The sequence below is a fragment of the Macrotis lagotis genome, chromosome 6 (assembly GCF_037893015.1).
Source record: "Macrotis lagotis isolate mMagLag1 chromosome 6, bilby.v1.9.chrom.fasta, whole genome shotgun sequence".
Classification (NCBI taxonomy): domain Eukaryota; kingdom Metazoa; phylum Chordata; class Mammalia; order Peramelemorphia; family Peramelidae; genus Macrotis; species Macrotis lagotis.
This window is the reverse complement of record NC_133663.1, coordinates 55,009,276-55,034,796: the sequence shown is the minus strand read 5'-3', so window position 1 is coordinate 55,034,796 and position 25,521 is coordinate 55,009,276. Positions and strand designations below refer to the sequence as shown.

General features: G+C 39.1%; 1 protein-coding gene across 3 annotated transcripts in view; it reads left to right on the top strand.

Annotated features, from left to right (window-relative positions):
• RASA2 (RAS p21 protein activator 2) overlaps positions 1 to 25,521 on the top strand; it is a 144,632-nt gene that overhangs the window by 14,116 nt on the left and 104,995 nt on the right. For 2 of the 3 annotated variants that reach the window (XM_074191181.1, XM_074191180.1), the window contains exons 1-2: positions 10,014 to 12,803; positions 15,029 to 15,132. In XM_074191181.1, coding sequence (XP_074047282.1) covers positions 12,676 to 12,803; positions 15,029 to 15,132 — 232 coding nt within the window. In that variant the 5' untranslated portion in view covers positions 10,014 to 12,675. Of the gene's footprint in view, positions 1 to 10,013; positions 12,804 to 15,028; positions 15,133 to 25,521 lie in introns of those variants that run through there. The other variant, XM_074191182.1, reaches the window with a different exon arrangement.

The window sequence follows — 25,521 nt, the reverse complement described above, 5'->3', positions numbered from 1 at the left end:
TCAAGACCTGTCATTTCATCAATGTGGGGAATGCTACCTGTAGAAACTTCCTATTTATCTCTGCTATCTGGCTGCTCTCTGTAACTGAGAGCCTTTGAGAGATTCCTGGGGCTTGGAGAGTTTAGGAGCCTTACTTTTGATTAGGAGGAACGTGACAGGGCTGTGACCCTAGATATACTTGACTTCAAGGCTAGCCTTGGGTCTGCTGTGCCATGGGGCTTCTTGGAGTATCTGCTCTTGTTTGTTTATGTGAAGATGAAGAAAAGGACCTGGTATTACCTGTTGATAAAGCAAGTGTTCCTGAGGTTGGGAAAGGTAGTGGGAATATCCCTGGGCTACTATTTTGTTCTTTTCCTCAAAATATCCCATTGAAAAAATGATAGCTTTTATCTTACTCAGAGGCATTTAGGCCTCTTCCGAAAGACTAGTAATTATTATCTTATGAAAAAGAGTAAGGAAAAAATGTAGTTGTTTTTCTTTCTTTTTTTTTAAAGGTTACTTTGGTGTGTATGTAATGGCTGTAATGACTCATACTTGAAAGAAAAATGAGGTTGAAACAACACCCACAGAAGGCTGTCCTGAGTGCAGCAGAACAAAACAGACAGAAGTATAAATGATTGCTTTAAAAAAAAAAGATTCTGTCATTTAGCTTTTGGAATGATCGATGCCTTTTTAACAACTATTTCATTATAGAGCTGCAAAAATTTATTGAATGAACCTCTGATTTTCTTGACTTAGGATAAAGGAAGCTCTTTCTCCATGTCCTACCTGTAGCTACTGCTCTGTTAGTTGGAGAGGTGTCTGTGAGGTTTTCTGGGAGGTCGGGGTGGGTGGGGGGGCTTTCCAAGTAGTTTATAAGGGAGTGCTTATACTTCCCTTGTACTATATTACTTCCTTCTCTTAGTTCTAGGAGGAAACATCTAAGGAGAATTGTAGACTTTTAATGATAAGAAAATGAAGTTAGGAAGAAAATGTCAGTGATAAGAATAATTTCATCGCAGAAAACCAAAACCTTTAAAAAACTGAGTCTTTTAAATATATTAAGCTTTGAGATCTCCCATAGACCTTCCAGCTCCAATTTCTTTTATAAATCCATTCCTATATTGGATCTGATATTTTATTTATTTTCTTAATAGTATTTTCTTCTCCCAGATACATATCAGGAAAATTCCATTTTTTGCAAGACTTTGAGTTCTAAACCCTTCCCTTGTATTCCCTCTTCTCCCCTCTTCTGAAAATGGTATATAGTTTGCACATATACCATTGTGTAAAACATTTTCATATTAGCCTCATTTGTGAAAGGAGCATATGGAGAGAGAGAGAGAGAGAGAGAGAGAGAGAGAGAGAGAGAGAGAGAGAGAGAGAGAGAGAGAGAGGTGGAAAAAACTAAGCTTCAATCTGCATTCAGAGTTCATCAGTTCTTTACCTAGATATGGATATCATTTTCTTTTGTGAGCCCTTTGTGCTTGTCTTGGATCATTGTGTTGCTGAGAAGAGCTGCTGGGTTATTCACAGTTGACCAGTGTTGCTAATACTGCATACATTGTCCTCCTGGTTCTGTGCTTTTCACTTTGCGTAAGTTTGTACAAGCCTTTCTAGGTTTTTCTGAAATCTGCCTGTTCCACACTTCTTATTGCACAACAGTATTCCAATGCAGTCATATTTCACAGGTTGTTCATCCATCTCCCAACTGATGGACATCCCCTCTATTTCCAATATTTTGCCACCATGGAAAGAGCTGCTGTAAATATTTTTGTACATGTGGATCTGTCCGCCTTTCCTGTGATCTCTGTGGGATACAGACCTACAGAAAGGGTATTCACAGTTATATTGCTCTTTGGGCCTAGTTCCAGATTGTGTTCCAGAATGGCTGGATCAGTTCATGACTCCACCAACAATGCATTAGTGTCCCAGTTTTGCCATATATGTTCATCAGTTTCCTTTTTTTGTCATCTGTTAGGTGTGAGGTGTCCCTCAAAAGTTGTTTTAATTTGTATTTCTCTTATAAGAAGTGCAGATCTGATATTTTAAAAACTGTAATGCATGGGATGAATTTTTACTCTATTTTTGTTAGAAAATCTTTGTGGAAAGAAGGGTTGCCCATCTTGTTGAAATCCTTCATAGCCTCCTTCCCTATCACCTTTCTTACACTTACAGGGTCATCCTCTTCAGTCCAGTGACACTGGCCTCTTTATTATTCCTCAAATAAGACATTCCATTACCAGAATTCTTGTCTTCTTACCTACTTGCCTCCCTCTCCCTGCAGACCTGGAATATTTTCCATCTTTATCTCTCCCTCTCAGTTTCCTTCCATTTCCAGCCCAACCCCCCCCCCTTCTCCTAGAAGCTTTTCCCAAGCCCTTCCTTCTCTTACTTATTTCCAGTTTTCCCTGTGTAGAACTTGCTTGATCTGCTGTCTCCCCCCATTAGTTGTGGACTCTGAGAGCAGGACTTGCCTTGCCTCTCTTTGTATTCCCAGTATTCCGCATAGTGGCTCACCCCAGAAGGCATTTAAGAAATGTTTACTGACTGACTGGTCATTTTGGAAGTTTGGTTTGGAAGTTCAGCTTCGATACTAGAGCTGAGAGTGTCCATCTCATAGTTCTTCAAGGGAAGTTTACTTGCCCATAGCAGAGAAAGGACATTGGACAGGAATTGAGCAGGGAGGCTGCTCCGGTTGAAGTAGGTGCAGCTTCTTCATCTCTGTTCTGAGTCATTCTGGTGAGAAGGGCCAGCTACTGGTGGGTTGCTCCCTGTGGCTGCTGGCCTTGATATACTGAGCAGTCAAATCTCAGAGACCGCTTTTCTGTCTTTTTTAGGAAAAAGAAGTCCAACTTGTAAATAGCAGGATCTTAGGTTCTAGTTCTTCTACCACACTTTTATTAATTAATGGGGTTTTGGGGGTGGCTAGGTGGCGTAGTGGATAAAGCACCAGCCCTGGAGTCAGGAGTACCTGGGCTCAAATCCGGTCTCAGACACTTAATAATTACCTAGCTGTGTGGCCTTGGGCAAGGCACTTAACCCCCATTTGCCTTACAAAAAAAACCTGAAAAAAAAAGAATATATGTGGAATTAATGGGGTTTTTCAGGAAATTCTTTTCAAAGGTCACATGCTAAGGCAATCATGTTTTTATAGCTTCATGTAGCAGAGCAGCTGGGTGACTCAGGAGACAGAGTGCTAGGCCTGGAATCAGGAAGACCTGAGTTCTGATCTGGCCTCAGATGCTGTCTAGCTGTGTGACCTGGCAGGGCACTTCATCCTGTTAGTCTGTGTGCTCATGGTTGTGTGAGGATCAGATGAGATGGTATTTATCAAAGTTGTTAGCACAGTGCTGACCTTCTCTTTAAATGCTTGTTCCCCTTCCACTCTCTACTTCTTCATGTGAGCGGCAACTGAACTCCACTTCTAGAGCCAGGATCCAATTAAATGAGAATAATCATAAACATTTACTAACCTACCTGCCAAGTGAATGGAGTAGAAACACACAAAAAAGAAAAAGGTCCTATCCTTAGGGAGCTTACTAAATTCTTGTGGCTGTCAGTGGGGGAGGCAAACAGTACATCCAGGTGACTAGTTAAAACCAAATCTGATCTCAGATCCCTACTAACTGTGGGACTCTGGACCAGTCACTTCACCCTGTCTGCCTTAGTTTCCTCCTCTGTAAAATGAGCTGGAGAAGGAAGTGTCAGACCACTCCAGTGTCTCTGCCAAGAAAACCCCAATGAGGTCATGAGTCAGATATGACTGAACCACAGTAACAGCCCGGCAGCTTTTTAGTTTGACTTTAAAACTCATACTCAGTATGACTTTATTAAAAGCATACTGTGTCCAAAGTAGATTGGAGCTGGGGGTCACATGGGCAAAACCAAGACAATCCCAGACCTCAAGAAGCTTGCAAGCCTTTAGAGAAGTAAATAGAAGGGAATTTGGGGGGGGAGGCCCAAGGGATGATCCAGCACAGGTGGGCAGGCCAAATGGAAATGAACCTGATATGGAGGTTAGAGGAGAGGGTGGGGGGTGGTCACTGGCCAGAGTTCTAGAGAAGTTGGGAAGGTTGAGGACTGGGAAAATTTTGATTAGCTGTAAGATCATTAGTTCCCTTAGGGGAATGTAAAGTTAGTCATGCCTAGTTTCCTTGCATTCGGAAAATGGACTCCACCTGTCTTCTAATTTTGGTTTCTGAGCTGTCCTGCACTTAGACTGAGCTGAGACAAACCAGGAATTTTCATTTGGCCATTTATTTTTAAGTCCTAGCTAATTATGTCGAGCGGTGAACCCCGACTGAGCGTTTATCTCGTGCATCTACTGCTCCTACCCGATAACTCCATGAACATAACCACTTCCCCCCCCCCCAGTTTCCTTTATGTCACTTCTAACTAAGCTTAGCCAGAGTTCGATCTGTTTTTTACACAGTGCTCCAAAGATCCATCAGCATTAAATGGATACATGACCACATTCGTGATTGGAAGTTTAAAAATTGCATATATTATACTACGATTAGACCACAGTATGTATGTTTATCTTTATTTCAGACTAGTAGATCTAGGATGTATGAAGAGGATCTTTATATCTTTGACCGGATGATGGACGAGGAATGCTGTGGCGTTACTGGATGTGAAGAGACATTGGGAGAGGGTGCGGGCGTCGTGGGCCATTTTGCCTGGTAATAATGAGTGGCTTGGCTTCCCTCCTTTCCCCACTCCTCCTCATCTTAGTCCCACTATTACCTCTTATCTTTTCAATGAGTTAAATTTCATGAAAATTAAATTTTCTAAAGTAGCCGACCCATGGGTTATGATTAGCATTCATTGACGAAAATCTAAGTATTGACTGTAAAGAGTGGGCTATCGATGTTTAAAGATTGATTTCACTGTTCACCTCTTCATTTGTGATTTTGTCGTCTTTATATTTTATGATTTCAAATTTTCTTCATTCTAATAGGACTTTGACAATGCAATTTCAATCATGCTAAAGTTGTTCTCACTTCAGGTAGTTTATGTCAGCTTGATCTCGCTGAAAGTTGATTGCCTGTGTTGCCAGTTAATGATGTTTTTACAGTTGTGTTATAGTGTGCCGGTTCTGACCTTGATCAATCAGATAGTTTTAGTTCTCTGAGTTGTTCTTTTTAGTACTAGTATAAATTCCATATCGTGAGAACCAACCTATTCGTCTTTCCCAAAAAGCTGCCAATGGCTTTATTGGAACTTCATAAATCCCCCCAGTTTCGGTTCTCTGCAATTATTATTTTTTTAATATTTTTATTCTCATTTTGTACAAATGTTTTTTTACATTAAAAAATATCTTGTCAGTAAACAAAATACCCCTCCCCCCAAAATATAGACTTCTTGGAAAACATAAAGGGAGAGAAAAAAATTAAAATTAAAAAATAGTAATAATTGTAGGTTGGCCAGGTGGTCAATGGACGAGCACCAGCCCTGGAGCCCGAGCACCGAGTCCATATCCGCCTCAAACCCAATAATCACCAGCTGTGATCTCAAGCCCCGACCCCACTGCCCTGCAAAAACCAAAAGAAGAAAAAAAAGACCCAAATAAAATAATAAAATAGTAGGGGTGGCTGGTGGCAGACAGAGCATGGCCTTGAGCCAGGAGCACCGGTCGAATCCTCCCAGATACCCAAATCACCCTGCTATGTGGCCCCAGGCAGGCCACCAGCCCCATTGCCCTGCACCTCCCCCAAATAATAATAACAAAAAATGTGCTTCAGTCTTTGTTCCAACACCACAACTCTGTCGTGGTGGATCACATTCTTTATGATAAGTCCATCAAAAGTTCTTCCATATTTTTCCAACATTGCCATTCTGATCGCAACTCCCTCCTTTCTTATTTCTCCACTACCATGTACTCTATTTTCTCTCTCCTTTCACTCTGACTCTGCTGTAGGGTCGCTGAGTGGCGCAGCAGACAGATCCCTGGTCCTGGGGCCAAGAAGCCCTGAGCCCCCATACCACCCCTTAGGCCCAAAATCCACCTGGCCCTATGGTCCTGGGCAGGCCTTCCAATCCCAGACCCTTGCAAGAAGTAAGAAAGAAAATGTGTTATATCTGGCCACTCTCCTCCATCACTCGCACCCCCCCCCCTTCCCCCTGCTCCCCCCTCCTTCTTACTCCAGATGTCTATACCCCATTGAGGATATTTGCCGTTTCCTCTCCTAGCCATCTCTGATGAGAGCAAAGGTTCCCTCATTCCCCCTTGCCTCCCCCCTTCCATATCATTGCAATAGCTCATTGTAATAAAAAAAATCTTATTATATGAAATATCTTGGCATTCCCCCTCTCCTTTTTCTCTCTCCCATTCCATTTCCCTTTTTTTCCTATTGACTCCATTTTTACACCATATTTTATCTTCAAATTCAGCTTTCTCCTGTGCTTCAACTATAAAAGCTCCCTCTACCTGCTCTATTAACTGAGAAGGTTCATATGAATATTATCAATATCATTTTTCTATACATGCAGTTCATCCTCATTAAGTCCCTCATATTTCCCCCCTCTCCTCCAATCTCCATGCTTCACCTGAGTCCTGTATCTGAAGATCAAACCTTATGTTCAGCTCTGGCCATTCCAAAAGGAACCTTTGAAATTCCCCTGGTTCATTGAAAGTCCATTTTTTTCCCTAGAAGAGGACATTCAGCCTTGCTGGGTAGTTCATTCTTGGTTGCATTCTAAGCTCTTTTGCCTTCCGGTATATTATATTCCAAGCCCTACGAGCTTCCAACGTAGTTGCTGCTAAGTCCTGTGTGATCCTGACTGCAGCTCCACGATATTTGAATTGTGTCATTCTGGCTGCTTGTTTGACTTGGGAGTTCTGGAACTTGGCTATAATATTCCTGGGGGTTGGTTTTTTGGGATCTCTTTCTCGGGGGGATCGGTGGATTCTCTCCATTTCTATTTTGCCCTCTGCTTCTAGAATATCAGGGCAATTTTCCTGTAGTAATTCTTTGAAAATGATGTCAAGCCTCTTTTCCTGATCATGACTTTCAGGTATTCCATTACTTTTCAAATTATCTTTCCTAAGTCTGTTTTCCATATCAGTTGTTTTTTCAATGAGATATTTCACATTTTCTTCTAATTTTTCATTTTTTTTTTTTGGTTTTGAAGTATTGCTTCCTGATTTCTGGTAAATTCATCAATCTCCCTGAATTCTATTCTTTGCCTGAGAGTTTTCTTATCTCTTTTTTCCATCGGGCCAATTTTGCTTTTTAAAGCATTCTTCTCCTCAATAACTTTTTTGAACTGTTTATCCATTTGACCTAAGCTGTTTTTTAGCATGCTATTTTCTTCAGCATTTTTTTGGATTTCCTTGACTAAGTTGCTGACTTCATTTTCATGTTTTTCCTGCATCTCTCTCCTTTCTTTTCCCAGTTTTTCTTCCAACTCCCTCATTTGATTTTCAAAGTCTTTTTTGAGCTCTGTCATAGCCTGAGCCCAATTTCTGTTTTTCTTGGAGTCTTTAGATGTAGGAGCTTGTGCTTCCTCATCTTCAGACTGAATATTTTGGTCCTTCTTGGGCTCATTTGCAAAATATTTCTCAATGGTCTTCCTCTTGTTTCTTTGCTTGTTCATTTTCCCAGCCTAAGCCTGTTTTTTCCTGAGCTTCTGGGACACTCCCACAAGGGTCTCAGTGTGTGAGGCTCTGTCCTCCCTCCTGGTCTGTGAATGACCATAAGCGCCCCACTCTGCCACAGGGCCGAGGTGGGGGGGGGGCCTGTTGTTCTGTTGTGGGGCCTAGACTGCAATCAGGATCTGAATGTGGTCAGAGCCCCAGAGTCCTGTTCCAGGGGCAGAGGACAGAGCTCTGCCTTCTCTCTTCACTCCCCTCCCTCAGCTCAATGGGCTCATGCCCTGGGGGCTCCTGCTTACCGGCTCTGCCTGCTTCTGTTTCCCGGTCTAGGCTGCAGAAAGACCAGGCTGCTGGCTGTGTGCCCTGAGGGCTGGGCTCCAACGTGCTTGCTCTGGCTGGGGTCCCCCACTGTTCCCCCACTTTGTGCCCGGTGCTCCCCGGGGCGTAGCTCAGGAGACTCCCCCACTGTTGTGAGCTGTGGCTCCCAGCGCCCTGGGGCTGCCTCCGGGAGGCTGAAGTTCTTTCCCTCTGGTAGCCCACCCCTCCGACCTGGGGAGCAGAGCCTTTCTGCTCTTTTCCAGGTTACCTTGAGTAGGAGAACTGCCTCACTGGGTCCCTCTGTGGGTTCTGTCTTTGGAAAGTTTAGTTAGAGTCCTTAGCTGGTGAGTTTTATCAGAGAGCTCCTAAGACTGGATCCCTTCATGTTGCCATCTTGGCTCCACCCACCCCTCTTGCAATTTTAAATGCCTTGGTTTTACTTGTACATAAACTTTTATGTATTATATAATCAACATATCAATCAAAATTGTATATTTTATTGATCCTATTTGTCCTTCTATGGTTATGTTATGATCTCTTCCCTTTACATAGTTCCAAAAAGCAATTTCTTTCTTGCTTCTCTAACTTATTCATGTTACTTTCTATGTTGTCATGTATCCATTTAGAGCTTTTCTTGATGTGTATCTGTTATTATTCTGTTTCTTTTTTTGTTTTTTTGCAAGATAGTGGGGTTAAATGACTTGCTCAAGGTCACGCAGCTAGGTAAGTATCTGTGTCTCAGTTTGGATTTGAACTCAGGTCCTCCTGACTCCAGAGCTGGTACTACATCCACTGTGCCACCTAGCTGCCCCTGTTATAATTCTCTATATCTAATTTTTACTAAATTGTTTTCCTCTGTTCTTAGTTTTGGTTGTCTATTTAGTGACCTCATGACTGAAGGGTCTGTCAGAGTCAGATAACTAGAAATTGTCTGAAGATTGGGTTTGAACTCAGATTCTTTTGATTCTCTGCCCAACACACTATTCATTATGCCACCTGGCTGCCTCTGATATCAATTGGGGAATGGCTGTTATTCTTATAAATTTGAATCTGTTCCCTAACAGTTTTAGATCGTATCAGAGAAACGTCTTGCAAAGATTTTTTTTCCTATTTAACTAACTTAAAATTTTAGCTATAGTGGTTTTGTTTGTGCTTAAACTTTGAAATTTTGTTTTCCAAGTTGTCTGGTTTGCCTCCTGTGATCCTATTTCTCTTTGTTCTTCTCGTCTCCATGTTGTGCTTCTGAGCCTATGTGTTTACTCTTTGTCCTTTCTTTTAGATTTTTGAGATACTCCCAAGAACCAAGTTTTTCTTAAAAAACAGTTTCAATCAAAAAGAAAAGGAGTTGGTGATGTCTAAAAAGAACTATATATAAATACATAGAGAATTCATTGACTGATTTAAATTTTTGCAGTGAATTTAAAAGATAATAAATGAGGCTTTTAAAACCACATTTAGGACATGAGAAAGAGCAAAGGAAAAATACAGTGCCATTGCTTGGAGTATATAGGAGAAAGATAAGTAAGAACATAGAAATGCACAGGTCTTCTAGCTTTTGTTTCCTCTGTAAAGGGAAAAGATTGGGAAATATAGCCAAAAAAAAAAATAATGTGCCTGGAACCATTCAATCCATAAGCATTTATTAACCACTTAATGTATATGGATCCTTGTGATAAGTTCTGGCGATAAAATGCCTGCTCACAATTAAGTTGTATATTCTATGGACTAATTGAGGCTTAAGAAAAGGGACAAGTAAAAATGGCGTGCCTAGTAATACCGTCAATAACTGCATCCTGAGTCTGAAAAGGCTATATCCTAGAGCTCTGATGACTGTGGGAGTCACTGGGGTAGGTTTTCATAAGTCTCCAAGAGCATCAGCTGAGCTTTAGAATTGAAGCTGGGGAAATATCCAGGCTTTTCAAAAAGGGGGAAGGTAGATGTTTCAAGTTTTAAGACTGATTCCTGATAATATTCTAGTATACCATACTTGAGTGTAGAAAAGGAATCTCAGAGGATACGTTATTCAACATAAAGCTAATTCCTGTAGATCGCCTAAAGGTTAATCAGATTAAGTACTAGTTGAGCCCACGAGGTCTTGAGAAGCTGCATCATGAACTATCAGGCTTGCAACCAAGCCCCTCTTCGCACTTTGGTCACCCCTTCCTCTTTCTATGCCATGGAGCTCCAAGCTCCAAACTGCAGTTTTAGATAAATCTTAACAGAAAGATAAAACAAAAGGGAAATGAAGCAAAAAGACTTATGGTTAAGTCTTCTTAATGGAGTAGCAAAAGAACATAGTATTTCTCAGCTCCACTTGAAATGTTTTATAAAATTGCTCCTTGTTAGGGCACAGAGATTGCAACAATGCAAAAAGGCTGAAATAGTAAATCCATCCTATCAAAGTAGTCATTGATTCAGGTCTATAATCAAAAGACACAGGCTCAAATGAAGACTTAATAATGAAGTCCTAAATAATGAGTGGGTCAAAAAACAAATCATAGAAACAATTATTTGAAAAAGATGATGATGGAATAATACAAAATTTCTGCCAAATAGTTAAACAGCCCTGAGGGAGAAAAACCATATTCTTATAAGCATACATTAATAAACACCAATGAGAAAATATTAAGATTCGGGGAAAAATAGATAAACTGAAAGTAAAAAATCCAAATAATGATAAAATAAAAACCTATTCTTTGAAAAGATTACTAAAGTTAATAAATGCTTTCCTAATCAAATTAAAAAGAAAAGGACAGATAATCATATCAATAAATAGGTGAAATTATAATAAAGGAGAAATAAAAAGAATAATTAGAACTAAAGACACATTTAAAAGGGACAGAATACTTTCAAAAATATAAAATTCCTAAACTTGTCAGAAGACCAGATAGAGATCTTAAATAACCCAGTCTAAGAACAGGAAACAGAACCAACTGTGAAGGAGGTAACTACCAAATTAAAAAAAAAAAACACTTCTAGTTCAGATGGATTCACAATAGATTTATGAAATTTATCAAATTTTTAAAGAATAATTAGTACCTAGGCTTCACAAATTATTCTCAAAAATTGAGAAAGTACTCCATCAGAATCCTTTAATGAGACAAGTGAAGTCCTAATACTTAAATTAAGGAAAGATAACATTGAAAGAAACTATAGGCCATATTATTCATGAATAGTAACTCAAGCTGACCAAGTCTGCATCCAATAAGATGAATTAAATCAGGGTAAATGGAAAACTCTATATTCCAAAAAAAAGTAACTGAAAGAAAAAACATGTAGTTTTACTGGATTGTGAACTCCATGTAAGTCAAAATGTGATTTAGTAATTTAAAAAGATAGTATGTTAGTACAGTTGTAATGTTCAGATAAAAGGGATTGATGCTTTCCTACACACTGCCCTGAGCACATTTCTGACTTGTACCCTAAAATTAGAGCTGTCTAAAAGTCAAATGTGTTGGTTTAAAAAAGTAATGAATTACCCATCATTTTAGACTTTTAAGCAGAGACTAACACTTTGTGGGGGGGGGGGGGAATTGGAAGGAAAGGTTTTTGAAGGGGTATAAGGTAGGACTAGATGATTGGTTGTTTTCTACTACTTTTTCTACTACTTTTACAACTTACCTCAGGGTGGTAAGCAAAGTTCTTTGAAAACTGTAAAGACTTATGTAAAAGCAAGCATTTAATATCGAAGAGTAGCACTTTATCAAGGATCTTGTGAATATCTCGTCTCTGTCAAGTGTTTGTAGCCTGAGTATATCACAAATACTGGATTTTTTTGCTTTATTAATAAGGCTTTTTAGTGAAAAACACTTCAAATTGTTCATTTCTAATGGATTTCTTTCAGACCATGTTGGTTTGGACTAACTCGATTGATTTTCATTTGGTCTGTTTGATTTTTCTATTTCTATTTTCTAAAACTATGTAGCTAAAAAGAACATTAGAGATCATTTAAATTTAGCTCTTTTAAGAAGGAAACTGTAATGTATAGATGTTAAATGCTTCAGTCAGGGCTTTCGAACTCTTGGGTATGGATCTTAACCCCAAAACCCACAGCTAGTGAGTAACTCTGTAACATCCAGGCAGCAGTGAAATAATTCCTGCTTCTAGGAGTTTACATTCTCTTGGAAGAGAAAAATGCATATAAATTAAATTTGTGTATGTGTTTATATCCATATAAATATATGCACATTAAAATATAAGGAAATCTGGGGAGAAAGGCACTGGCATCTGGTAGAGAGGGGTCATGAAGGACTACACAGAAAAGAGCATTTGTCTTGAGTTTATGAAGAAGCAAGGGGGATCTGGGAGACATTGGTGACCACAATGTGTGTTTAAGGTGGACACAGTATTCAAGAGAACATCTGTACAAAAGTCTGGCATGAATTGTCCTGGATGAAGAACAGTAAGAAGTCCTGGACCTTAGTTTAAAATAAGAATGAGAACCTCCATTACTCTACCCTCTTCTTGTACTTACTGTTTTTCTAAATAGTTTACTATGAAGAACTATTACTATTAACATAAACTGTTCATATTCAGTTCTAGCACCCATACCTTTTTGTTCCCATCAAAATCACTCCAGACTCTGAATTTGGATTTTCCGTATGATCTTACCCTTCTCTGATGAGCTCTAGTTAAGCCTTTTTGATGAAACCTTCTTCAAGCTTCTTTAGCACTCATTCACATCACATTGATACCAATTATGTTTGAATAAAAATGAACTTATATACAAATCTAGTAGTTATAGTTTGAAGTTTTTAGCATTTAAAAAATGTCATTTTATGCCAACAGGTGAAGCCAAGAATTTATTGCCATATCCTGGACCCAATAAAATGAGAGATTGTTTCTGCACCATAAATTTGGACCAAGAAGAAGTTTTTCGTACTCAGGTTGTTGAAAAGTCATTAAGGTTAGTAGAAAACTTGATAAATAATGTTGGTTAGATTTATATGAAATGTTAGCTCTACCAGGTAGTCCCATATATAAACATAGCTAAATATATCAAGGAATGTAGTAGACTTCAAACTCAGTATGAGTAAACTGTGTGCATTGGTGATCCAGAAAATTACCTTTATCTTATACTATATTAATAGAGTGATTATATGCAAGATTAGGGAAGTGATCAGACCTCATCTATATTATTTGTATGCAGTTCTGGACTCCTGTTTTGGAAAGGACATGGGTAAACTAGAGAGTTTCCAAAGGTAAACCAGAGTTGAAGGATTATCTAGTTTGGAAACAGGAAGACTTGGAAGGGAGTAAGGCTAAAGCAAAAATGCATTCCACTTTCAAGTATTTGAAAGGTGTTATGAAATATTAAAAAGGGATGATTTAACTATTTCTACTTAAATCCCTAAATAAGAACTAATAACACTGGTTAGAAATTGCAAAGAAGAAAATTTAGGTTTGATATAAAGAAAAACTTCCTTACTGTTTTTGTGCAATTTTTTCATTTGTGTCTGACTCATTGTGACCCTATTTGGGGTTTTTGATGGTATGGATACTAAAGGTTTACCATTTTCTTCTCCAGCTCATTTTATAGATGAGAAAACTGAGGCAGATAGGGTTGGTGATACAGCAAATAAATGTCTGAGGTCAGATTTGAACTGTGGAAAAATGAGTCTTCCTGACTTCCAGAATGGACATTATCCAAAAGTTCAATGATCTCTCTCTTAGGAAGTAGATGGCTCTTTCAAATTGGAAGTCTATCTGAGGATTATAAAAAGAAATTAAATATGGAGGTATGGGTTGAACTAGTTGGCTTCTGAAAGTTCCCTCATTAGAAACTTTTTAAAATTTGCATATTCATTTTATCTAAAGAACAAAAAAAGAATTCTCTAGGAAAAATTTTAAAAATCATTTACTTTAGCACCAACCTTACCAATGAATGACTTGCTTTAAAATGAATTGTATCTCATTTGTCACTACATTCTATTAATTGAGCACCCTAGCATACATTAATAAATGTTACTAGTTCCTTAAATTTAGATAGATAGTTTCTATCAATCCCATCTTCTTTAGTATAACAGTGACTGTAGAGATGAACAAAATTGTGTTAGAAAACTGCAGAACTGTAGTTAACATTTGTTACAATTTCAGACGCAGAGTCCAGTAAATCTCTCCAGAAATGGACTGGATTGTCTTCTCATCCAGTGAATTCCATGACCTTGGTTTGGGTTTCTAGTCGAGGCCAGTTACACTTTGTTAGACAGTTTAGATGCCATGATCTTAGAGGTCACTTCTGATTCCAAAGGTGGACACACGCCTCAGAATCTCTGCTGCCCCTTGAAAGGCTGTCTGTAATAGAGCCTGAAAGACAGAGTTCTGGTTTACCTTTGTGGTTGTCTTCTTGTTCTTTTTGTTCTCTTTTTACTTCATAAGTAGCCGAACTAGTGCTTGGGGAAGGAAGGAAGCCAGCTGTGTGGGTGCAAAATGAGGAGCATGCAATACGCAACCCTTTGTGAAGATTAATGTTGTACATGTGCATGATTCCATGCCAAAGTGTTCTGCTCTTCCTGGCACATGTTTATTTGGTGCTGGGTCAACTTGCCTATGCTATGATGCAGACTCATGGCTTCTAGTGCAGAACACACCCTGAGGACCCAGTTTTCAGTCTTGTGCCCTGTCCTTGGGCTCTTCTGGGTTTGTTCTAGTGTCCTGCTATTTAAAACAATTTTCTGATTTTCTTAGACACATTTCTTGATTTCTTTGAGCCTTAGTTTCTAATCTATTAAAGTGGAGATTATAGTACATCACCTACCCCATGGTGTGGTTGAAAGGCTCAAATAAAGTAATTTATTTAAAATGTTTTGTAACCCTAACACATAAATGTGAGTTGTCCCCCACTTGTGGAATGTTCCCGCCCCCCCATTTTCTTCAAGGGAAGACTAAACTGTAATTAATTAATTAATTGTGATAGGGCCTTGATTCTTGAATACGTTTCAAATATAGTTACTACTTCCAATATCAATATATTACTAGTATATTACATATGGGAAACCTAAGAAGAAACCTGGTTTGCTCCAGGATCTGTTAGAAAAAAGATTATTACATCATTTGTTTTTTTACCAGGCATGATATTGCTTTGTGGTAGTCAGAACTTTTCCTTACAAATTGTATTCCTTCTCTCTTTAGCCCATTTTATAGTGAAGAGTTTTACTTTGAGATTCCAAGAACTTTCCAGTATTTGTCTTTCTACATTTATGATAAGAGTGTTTTACAAAGAGATCTTCGAATAGGTAAGTAACACTGGATGATCATTTGTCATGCATATGATGTGTTTTATTTACCCAACCAATAAATCCTATAAGAACAATAGTGATAGTTGTCTTCTTTTTCTTTTCCTATAGACTTCACTCTCAGGCATATCAGTTTAGCTTTGAATTTGTACCAGTTTCCTTAGATCCACTCTCAGGAGAGTCTGTACTTTTGCGTTTTTCTCCTACCATTTTATTTTCATTTTTACAAGGCAGTGGAGTTAAGTGACTTGCCCAAGGTCACAAACTAAATAAAGTATTAAGTGTGTAAGGCTGGATTTGAATTCAGGTTCTCCTGACTCCAGGGCCAGTGCTCTATCCACCATGCCACCTAACTGGCCCTCTTCCCCCACTTTTTTTTTACTTTAAGAATGGGGAGGGTCCCCACCCAAGATTATAATTATTTCTGTTATAATCATAATTCTCTACTTCAAGTCAATTTACATCCCAAGAGTCAATTTACATGTCCACCCAAATTCTTTCTGTTACATTCAAATTCCCTTCCTCCTTCCCTGCATCATTCCCACCTCAGTCATTTTAGGACCAGTCTTCTGGGCCTTTCAGAGTCCATTTGGAGATGAATGTATGACAGTGAGGGCTTCATTGAGGCAGGGTCCAGGAAATGCTTGGCTGGCACAGCTGGTTGGCATCCTGTAGAGACTGGTCTTGGAGCTATATAGCTATAAACCAGAGCATCAGGTGGTTTGAGCACTAAAGAGAACCAAGAATGTTCCAGGCTGTCATTTGGTATAAGAGATTCAGAAAAAAATCATAATTCAGTTGTTGCTCATCGAGCTAAGGACAGTGCCATGGAGCTCAATCCAATTTCCCAGTCTGTGTAGAGAGAATCCTTTTGTTGGCTGCCAAAATGTAGCCACTGGCTACTTGGGTTCGGTTATGCCTATGAGGAATCATTATTTAGACTCAGGAAAGCACAGATGGAAATAAAACAAAAATTTATTAAAAAGGTTACAGGACATAAGGAAGGACGAGAGAGAGAGAGAGAGAGAGAGAGAGAGAGAGAGAGAGAGAGAGAGAGAGAGAGAGAGAGAACAGCCAAGCAGCCTTGGCTGGGCCATGGTCAGAGAAGTCTGAGCCAGCCCTTTCCCCTGCTTTTGATGATATATTTGTACTAGCAGCATGGGAGAAGGGAAAGGGTGCTGACAGGAGTCAGGATGTGGGTTCAAATTCCACCTGAGACATAGGATCTATATGACCTTGGACAAGTCACTTAACATTCTTGAGCATCAGTTTCCTCATCTGAAAAATAAGGGGGTTGGACTCTGAAGTCCTTTCATCCTTGGACCTAGTATTCTGTGATTTTAGTTCACATTTGACAAGACAGCATTGGGACAGACTAACTATGAAATAGGACACAGCTAACAGGTTTATGTGGGGGTTTCAGCCCATTCCCTTTGTCCTCATCATCTTGATCTGTTAGCTAACTAGCTCTCCCTGAACCACCCAATTTGTGTGTTTGTAGAAGCCATTCAGACCTGGGATGGTGGGTCAGCTTCTTCCTCAGAATCCCTGCCTTTCTTAACACTCTCTCAAATGAAGCCTTTACTAATTTACCTCTTCTCAGATAACTTTGTCTGGGTTTCATGTATCTGTTGCATCCTTTCTGTAGAATGGAAGCCCCTAGAAGGAAGGGAGTGTTTCTTTTTTGAAGCCCAAGCTACTTTGTTGTAGAAAGCACTTAATCCTTGCTACCTGGACTCACATTTCTTCCCCTTTCTTCCCCAGTGGGATTCTTTCTTCATCCATCTCTTGAAACAGAAACATCTCTTGACTCTATTCTCCAGTTAACAATTAGATGATTTCCTTGCTTTGTTACCAGGTTCCATAAAATCCCAAGTCTGTGAATCTGTACTTGTTTTCTTTTTATTTGGTGAGCTTATTCTCCTTTTAACTTCTTACAACCTAGTTTTCACACTATGGAAACTTTTTTCTTCATGGATCCCAGTTGCCTCCTTTCTAGTTTCATGGACATTTTCTTATTCTATGTAGTCCTTTACTTCTCTAGTTTTTGAGTTCAGAAGAAGAGAGATTGTTAGGGGACACTTTTGAAGTCTTTTTCTCTTTCTCTGATCACTTCTCTATGTCACTTACAGATTTTTCTACTTCTTTGAAATTTCTGCTGGTGATTCTTTCTTTCCCCTAGGCTTTGTCCTTAACCTTTATATAGAATAATTCCCTTGCTGAGATCATCTTTTTCCATGACTTTCGACTATCACCTTTATGTGAATGACTAAAATCTTTATTATAATTATACATGACTATTCCAGTCATGTTCTAGTTCCTTATTCCTTCATCAACTTTCTTCATCCCATCTTCTTTTTGAGCTTGCCTTTTTTCTGCTATTTGGAATCCTTAACTCTCCCTAGCCTTTTAAAAACCTCCCCTTGAACAGTCTCATCTTCAGGTTTGCCTCACCTTTATTGCTACCTGACTTCTGAGGGTAGAGTTGCTCTTCTGTCCCCTTCCTCTCCACAGCTCAGTCAGCTCCCTGGCACCCGACTTCTTCCCCTCCAAGGTTGCCAAAAACTGAATTGCTAGATTCAGCAGCCTCTTCTTAGGCCTTTCTATGGCAGTTGAAGTTACTGGTGTTTCCTTCATGGGTTCTTCTTCCTTTAGCTTCCAGAATACTGCTGCTCTCCCTCCTGGTTCTTTTTAGGTTACTTGCCTTTTTTCTTTTCCTTCAGGGCTTTTCCCATGATGCTTTTACTACACTCCCTTGGTGATCTCATGCTTGCCTGATTGCAGTTATCACCTTAATGTTAATCAATCATCAATTAAGAAACATTTAAAAACCTATCAGGTGTCATGACCTGGGGACACAAATGATGCCAAAGACCCTGCAATCAGAGAGCTCCTAGTTCAATAAGGGAAGCCACATGTCAACAAATATGTGCAAAGAACACTCTAGCCAGGATAGCTAGGAGATGATTATCAGGGGGCAAAGGTGGGGCAGACTTCCCATACAAGATAGGTTTTAGTTGGGACTTCCAGGGATCCAGGGAGTGCCAGGGGATGGCTCCAGGCCTGGGCACAGCCAGTGCGGAGGCCTGGCATGGGGGCTAGTCAGTCATGCTTGTGTAACTGCCAAGAGACTGGTGTCATTGGAAGGGAGAGGGAGGCCAGTGTTACTGGATAGGAGAGGGAGCCTGGCTGATGTCACTGTGTCACTGGATGGGAGAGGAAGGCTGGTGTTGCTGGATGGAGAGGGAAACTGGTGTCACTGGATTGGGAGAGTTAGGAGGAAGCTTCGGTTGGAAACTTTGACTTTGAACTCCATCTCAACCTTGACCTCTCTTCTTTCTCTTAGGCCCTCATGATTGCTTGCCATTTTGATGGTGATGACCTTCCTTTTGTTTAACTATATCTCAGGGTGGTCTAATGAAATGGAATGCTGGACTTAAGTCACAAACACCTACCACATTTCCTCCCCGAAAAATAAAACCTAAGTAGAAAATAAGCTCTTAGCATGAATTTTCAGGATACTTGTAAAATAAGCCCCAGTTAAGATCATCAACTAGGTGGATGCATTTAGTTTGTTCATTGCAACACACAACGAACATATTGAATTGAATGAAAATAATAATATTAACATATAATTAAATATAAATATTATTGGCATTAATACTTAAAATAATTGATAATATAAATTATAATTAAGTATTCACTAATACCCAAGTAGATGCCTTTGGATGAGAGGTACATACCCATGCAAAGAGATTAACTTAAAACATTGCCGAATAACCAATCAGAGTACAGCCATAGCACAAAAATAATGTGAGCATTTGAGAGCATCTGGATGGAAAGAAAACCCCACCTCTAATCAGGGCAAGAAAGTTAAGATTGAACATGTTTCAGATATTTACTGCCCAGTTTCTTACATTTGCACATACTGTTCCTCATTCCTAGAATTATCTTCTAACATCTTTGCCTTTTGAAATCTTTTCTTTGCCTAAAAGCATAAATGTTGCTTACTCTATGAAATCTTTCCTGAATCCCCTAAAGACCCTGGTTGAAGGCAGGGTGGTTTTTTGTGAGAAAACTTGACAGTGCTGCGATTGTTATTTGTACGTCTATTATCTTTCATCTATCCCACTAGGTTGTCTTCTTTTTTAGTGCAGGGATGTGCCTTTATTTTCATTTTTGGGTTCCCAGCACCTACACAGTAGAATCCTTGTGGAGGAGATAAGACAGCTAAGTAGAGGAAGTGGTCCAACCTTGCTCTCCCAGTGCTGTCCTCCAAACAGACTCAAAATCTGGAGCAGCACCATGGGAAGGTGGAAAGAAGAGACCTGTGACATAGGGTCAGGGCTGGCCAGGGCTGTGCACAAGGGCAGGACCCTCTGTGGACCTTGGAGGCAGCAACAGCAGAAGTTCCTTACCCAGAAACAGAACAGAAGTTAAAACTGGTCAGAAAAAGATTACAAGGCCTAGACCCAAGCACCATTTGGCAACTCCATTTCCCATTATCTAGTTTGGAGTTACATTTCCAGGCAGGAGATAATTGCTCCCACTTGTGACTACAAGGGAGCAAGGACTCTTGCCTGAGAAAGGACTAGAGTGCAGATCAGGAGAGCAGGAATTCTTCCTGGATCACATCACCTTGGAAACATTCAAAACTTCCATACCCCCAGACTAGTTCTGAAAAAAACATCCACATGAAAAAGTCTGAAGCTTGGGACAGTGCCCTTCCACCCTCAGCAAGCCCTGATTTTAACTTAAAACTCAAAATCAAGAAATAGGCTGAAAAAAATGAGGAAACAATCAAGAAAGAACCTGACCATAAAAAAAAAAAACCTACTGTAGTGATAGGGGGGATTAAGACACATGTGCAAAAGAAGACCATAATGTAACTAGATGTAAGCAAATCATCAAATAAAACCCCTGCAGATTGGCTATAAATCTAACAGGAATTCCTGGAAGAGCTAAAGAGAATCAAAAATTTTAATTAAAAAACAATCAGATAAGAATGATGGAAGAAAACTTGGAGAATGAAATGAGAGTAAAACAAGATAATTATGGAAAGAGAATGAATAACTTGGTTAAAAAAAGGCACAAAAGTATTAAAGAAGATAACACTAAAACAGCTGCAAAAGCTCCCTGAATAAAAAAGTTCCTTAAAAATTAAATGTGGACAATTTGAAGCTAATAACTCCAAGAGACATCAAAAAATAATCATTTTTAATGAAAAAATGGAAGAAAATGTGAAATATCTCATTGGAAAAACATAATGCAAATAAAGAAACCATATAAGGATAATGGTTCTTAATATAAACTTAAACACCTTTAAAAGATTGCATGCAAAAGAGTATAGTGACAGTTGTTAAGGTGACAGAATGAAAAATTTTAAAATTGTTTGATGTAAAATCTGATTTAATTGGAAGAGCTGCTTCTAGTGTAGTCAGGCTATGAATTTCTGGAAAAAAATCACTGAAGTTGTTCTTGTTCATCTCCTGGTAAAGAATGTAATGACTAGGTTGATTTGACTTATAATGTTTTCTCATTGTGTTTTCACAAATATATTTTTTTTATGTTGAATTAGTATCTGCACATTTACAATCATGGGGATACATATTAATGTTTTGGTGGGAGAAGTGATGGACAGGGTAAATTCTTATATCTGGTTTAAAAAACCCCAACAAAAAGCAAGCATCATAATGTGGAAATGTCACTGTTGTATTCAGTGTCTCTTTTTAATGTTGAAAACTGGCCTCACATCCTTTCATTTTTCACATAAATTTTAAAGAGATTTTTCAAGCTAATTTTTTCATTTTTTTGTATTTTGAATTATTAGAAATTAAATAACCTTTCCTTGTACTTTTCAGTTCGAGTTTAGATTAAATAAAACCCATCACATAGGAAGGGAAACTGAATCGGAGTTGAGGAAAAGCTTTCCCAAAAGGCCCTAGAAGATCCTTAATGTAGGATCCAAACTTTGTAAAACTTCTTTGTGAGACAAAGAAAGCTATTGTACACAAACTTGAAGAATAGCACCAATTCTGAAATTTCAAGACTGAGGAACCAAGCTGTAAAAGGTCAGGAAATTGCAAAGCTAAGTTTTTAGAAACAGTTAAGTTGGACTTATTGCCCCATCTCTGATGCCTTATCTTTTTTCTTTTTCCAAATAGAGGACTCAAAAACATTCTATGTACTTGGTTGAAATTCCAGTAGCACCCTTAACAGTGTGAGGATTTTGACCATATGTAGTTGCTACTGGAGAAAAAACTTAAGGATAGAGTAATCTTCAACTATTTTCCTCAGATATTTTATTTAAGTATGTATTTTCATCCTACTAATGTCCCATTTTTATGTTCCATCTGGTATTGGAGCTGCCCCTGAGTTCTTACAGCCCTGAAGCATGAGCCTCTGGCAGGGCCAGAACTAGATTGTCTTTGAATAGAGGTCTCCAGGAGATTGTCTATTGTTGAGGACCAGCCAAAGTTTAGAGAGTCTTTGCTAGGTTGCATGTTTCTAGTGTGATAAATATTTTGTAGATAGAAACCCTTAAATTCACTGTTGAATTTACTTTATTTATGGAGGAGAAAATGCAGTAATGCTGTCTCACAAGATGAATCACAGAAAAACTTCAAATTTTTCTTTAAAGTTTACACTCACTGACTAGGTGGCTCTGGCCCTAAGGATGACTGAGGCTTAAATTTCAAAATATCCAGGTTTAACCTCTAAGAAGTTATAAGTGTTATAGTTATGATATTGATAGAATTATCAAATGACTCAGCACTTTTGGTCCTTTGTGGTAGCTGTTGCATTTTAGGGTCCTTTTGTTCATCCTTTTCACTGTTTTTGTAAAGAGAAAAACTGTTGAAGCAAATTCTTGAAACCTCCATGCTTTTATTTATATGGTCTTCAATACGGATTCTCAGCCCTGTCTGTGGACAGGGTAAAATGCTCTTTACCCTCTAGTTGTTGGAGATAGAAAAAAATAGTCTATCTTTCCCTCAAAGAGATTGCATTCTACTGGCAGGAGATGAAGGGGAAAGAGGAGAGAAACCTTCTCCTGAGATACAAAGGACCAGCGTTTGTGCCAAGAGGCAGATTTTACACTAGGAAGAATGTGGAGTTTGTTAAAATACTAAAGAAAAAAATTATCAAAGCATGGATATTTCTAATTCAATAAATGTGCTTTGAGTTTTAGACTTCAAAGACATTAAAAACTTGGAAGGAAAGAAACAAATAGGCATTTATTAAATACACCACCTACAAGTGTCTGCCACTGTTGAAAACTTTACAAATATTAACCTCATTTAATACACACTGCAACTTAAGGAGTGGCTATTATTATTCTTATTAATATGATGATGATGATGATGATGATGATGATTAGTTTATTTTACAATTGAGCATGCTGAGATAGAAGTTGTGACCTTCTTGGTCAAAGTAAGGGTCCAAGTCCGGATTTTTAAGTCAGTTTCTTGTTTACCTATTATTCTTGAATTCAAATGTGAATGTCATTTATAGTAAAGATACTACTTTGTGTCTTATTAGTCATTTATAATAAGGTCCTGTTTCTACACCTTTACCTTTTTTAAATCCTTTGGTCTAATTCAAGGAAAGGAAAAAAAATTATAGATTCAAGTGATAAAATTTCCAGTTCATGGTTCTACAATTTTGTGACCTAGGCAAATGATTAACTCTTTCTAGACCTCTGCTTCCTAATCTCAGAAGTCAAGGGATTAGACCAGATAATATCTTAACATCTCTCTGTGTGAATCTCTGTGATTCCGTGGATCTTGGTTTTTGCTAGCACTTCAGTCTTGGGTCAGTGATTACTTATATAACATTTCTTATGATATAACATTGCCCAGAAGCCACAAGTTTGGGTGTTGGTTTTCTTGGTAGCAGCCATAGTTTGACTACCTTTAGTTTCTACCATCCTTATTATTTAATCCTTCTCTACATTTAGTTTCACTGTTGCTCTGGGTCATGTTTTCTGAATTGCTGTTGTCAGAATTTGGACCCAACTTTCCAGTACCATTATGATGTAGCTTTGTGGGCAGTGAGATCTCTACTTGCCATTCCAGGCCCCTTTGCCTCCTCTTTTTACTTGTTCACTGTGTCCAACCAGAGAAAAGCAGGATAGGAAGTCTACCTTTAGCTCATCCACAATCAGGATAGTACCCTCTGATAATCCTTTCTCTTCCAGGCTCCCTGTCTCAGAGCCATGCCATGGTAGCTTTCACAGAGGTGGGGTAGAGGCTGCTGCTGCTACAAAAGCTTCTGATGAGAGGCCAGCAAAGTTGTTTTCCATGTCACTCTTAGCTGTGATTGTTTGGAGTTTGCTTTCTTCTTTTTTCTCACTTTAAGGAATCACTAGAGTCACTGTTTCTCTTTAGTCACTGTTTCTCTTTTTTTTAATATTTGTTATTCTCATTTTGTACAAATGTTTTTTATACATTAATAAAAATTCTTAAGAGTAAACAAAATACCCCTCCCCCAAAAAATATAGACTCACTTGAGCAATAAATTAAAGGGAAGAGAAAAAAATTAAAATTAAAAAACTAGTAATAATTGTAGGTGTGGCCAGGTGGTACAATGGACAGAGCACCAGCCCTGGAGCTGGGAGCACCCGAGCCCATATCCGGCCCCATACACCCAACAATCACTCAGCCATGTGACATACAAGCCACTCTAACCCCACTGCCCTGCAAAAACCAAAAAAGAAAAAGAAAAAAAAGACCCCAAATAAAATAAAATAGTAAATAGTAGGGGTGGCTGGATGGCAGACAGAGCACTGGTCCTTGAGCCAGGAGTACCCGGATCCAAATCCGGCCTCAGACACCCAACTATCACCCTGCTATGCGGCCCCAGGCAGGCCACGCATCCCCATTTGCCCTGCACCCCCTCAAAAAAATAATAATAATAAAAAATGTGCTTCAGTCTTTGTTCCAACACCAACAACTCTGTTGTGGGTGGATCACATTCTTTATGATAAGTCCATTGCAAAAGTTGCTTCCATATTTTTCCACCATTGCCATTGCTGATCGCAACTCCCTCCTTTCTTATTTCTCCACTACCATGTACTCTATTTTCTCTCTCCTTTCACTCTGACTCTGCTGTAGGGTCGCTGAGTGGCGCAGCAGACAGATCCCTGGTCCTGGGGCCAAGAAGCCCTGAGCCCCCATACCACCCCTTAGGCCCAGCATCCACCTGGCCCCATGGTCCTGGGCAGGCCTTCCAATTCCAGCCCCTTGCAAGAAGTAAAAAAGAAAATGTGTTATATCTGATCACTCTCCCCCCATGGTCCTTCCTCTCCTCCTTCATTCACATCCCCCCCCCCCTTTCACCCTGTCCCCCACCCTCTCTCCTTCTTAATCCAGATGTCTATACCCCATTGAGTATATTTGCTGTTTCCTCTCCTAGCCACCTCTGATGAGAGCGAAGATTCCCTCATTTCCCCTTGCCTTCCCCCCTTCCATATCATTGCAATAGCTCATTGTAATAAAGAAAAATCTTATTATATGAAATATCTTGGCCTATTCCCCCCCTCCTTTTTCTTTCTTCCATTACATTTCCCTTTTTTTCTATTGACTCCATTTTTACACCATATTTTATCTTCAAATTCAGCTTTCTCCTGTGCTTCAACTATAAAAGCTCCCTCTACCTACTCTATTAATTGAGAAGGTTCATATGAGTATTATCAATGTCATTTTTCTATGCAGGAATACATGTAGTTCATCCTCATTAAGTCCCTCATATTTCCCCCCTCTCCTCCAATCTCCATGCTTCACCTGAGTCCTGTATCTGAAGATCAAACCTTCTGTTCAGCTCTGGCCATTCCAACAGGAACATTTGAAATTCCCCTGGTTCATTGAAAGTCCATCTTTTTCCCTGAAAGAGAGCATTCATTTTTGCTGGGTAGTCGATTCTTGGTTGCATTCCAAGCTCTTTGGCCTTCCGGTATATTATATTCCAAGCCCTATGAGCTTTTAATGTAGTTGCTGCTAAGTCCTGTGAGATCCTGATTGCAGCTCCACGATATTTGAATTGTGTCCTTCTGGCTGCTTGTAATATTTTCTCTTTGACTTGGGAGTTCTGGAACTTGGCTATAATATTCCTGGGGGTTGGTTTTTTGGGATCTCTTTCTCGGAGGGATTGGTGGATTCTCTCCATTTCTATTTTGCCCTCTGCTTCTAGCATATCAGGGCAATTTTCCTGTAGTAATTCTTTGAAAATGATGTCAAGACTTTTTTTCCTGATCATAACTTTTAGGTATTCCAATAATTTTTAAATTATCTTTCCTAAATCTGTTTTCCATATCAGTTGTCTTTTCAATGAGATGTTTCACATTTTCTTCTAATTTTTCATTCTTTTGGTTTTGAAGTATTGAGTCTTGAT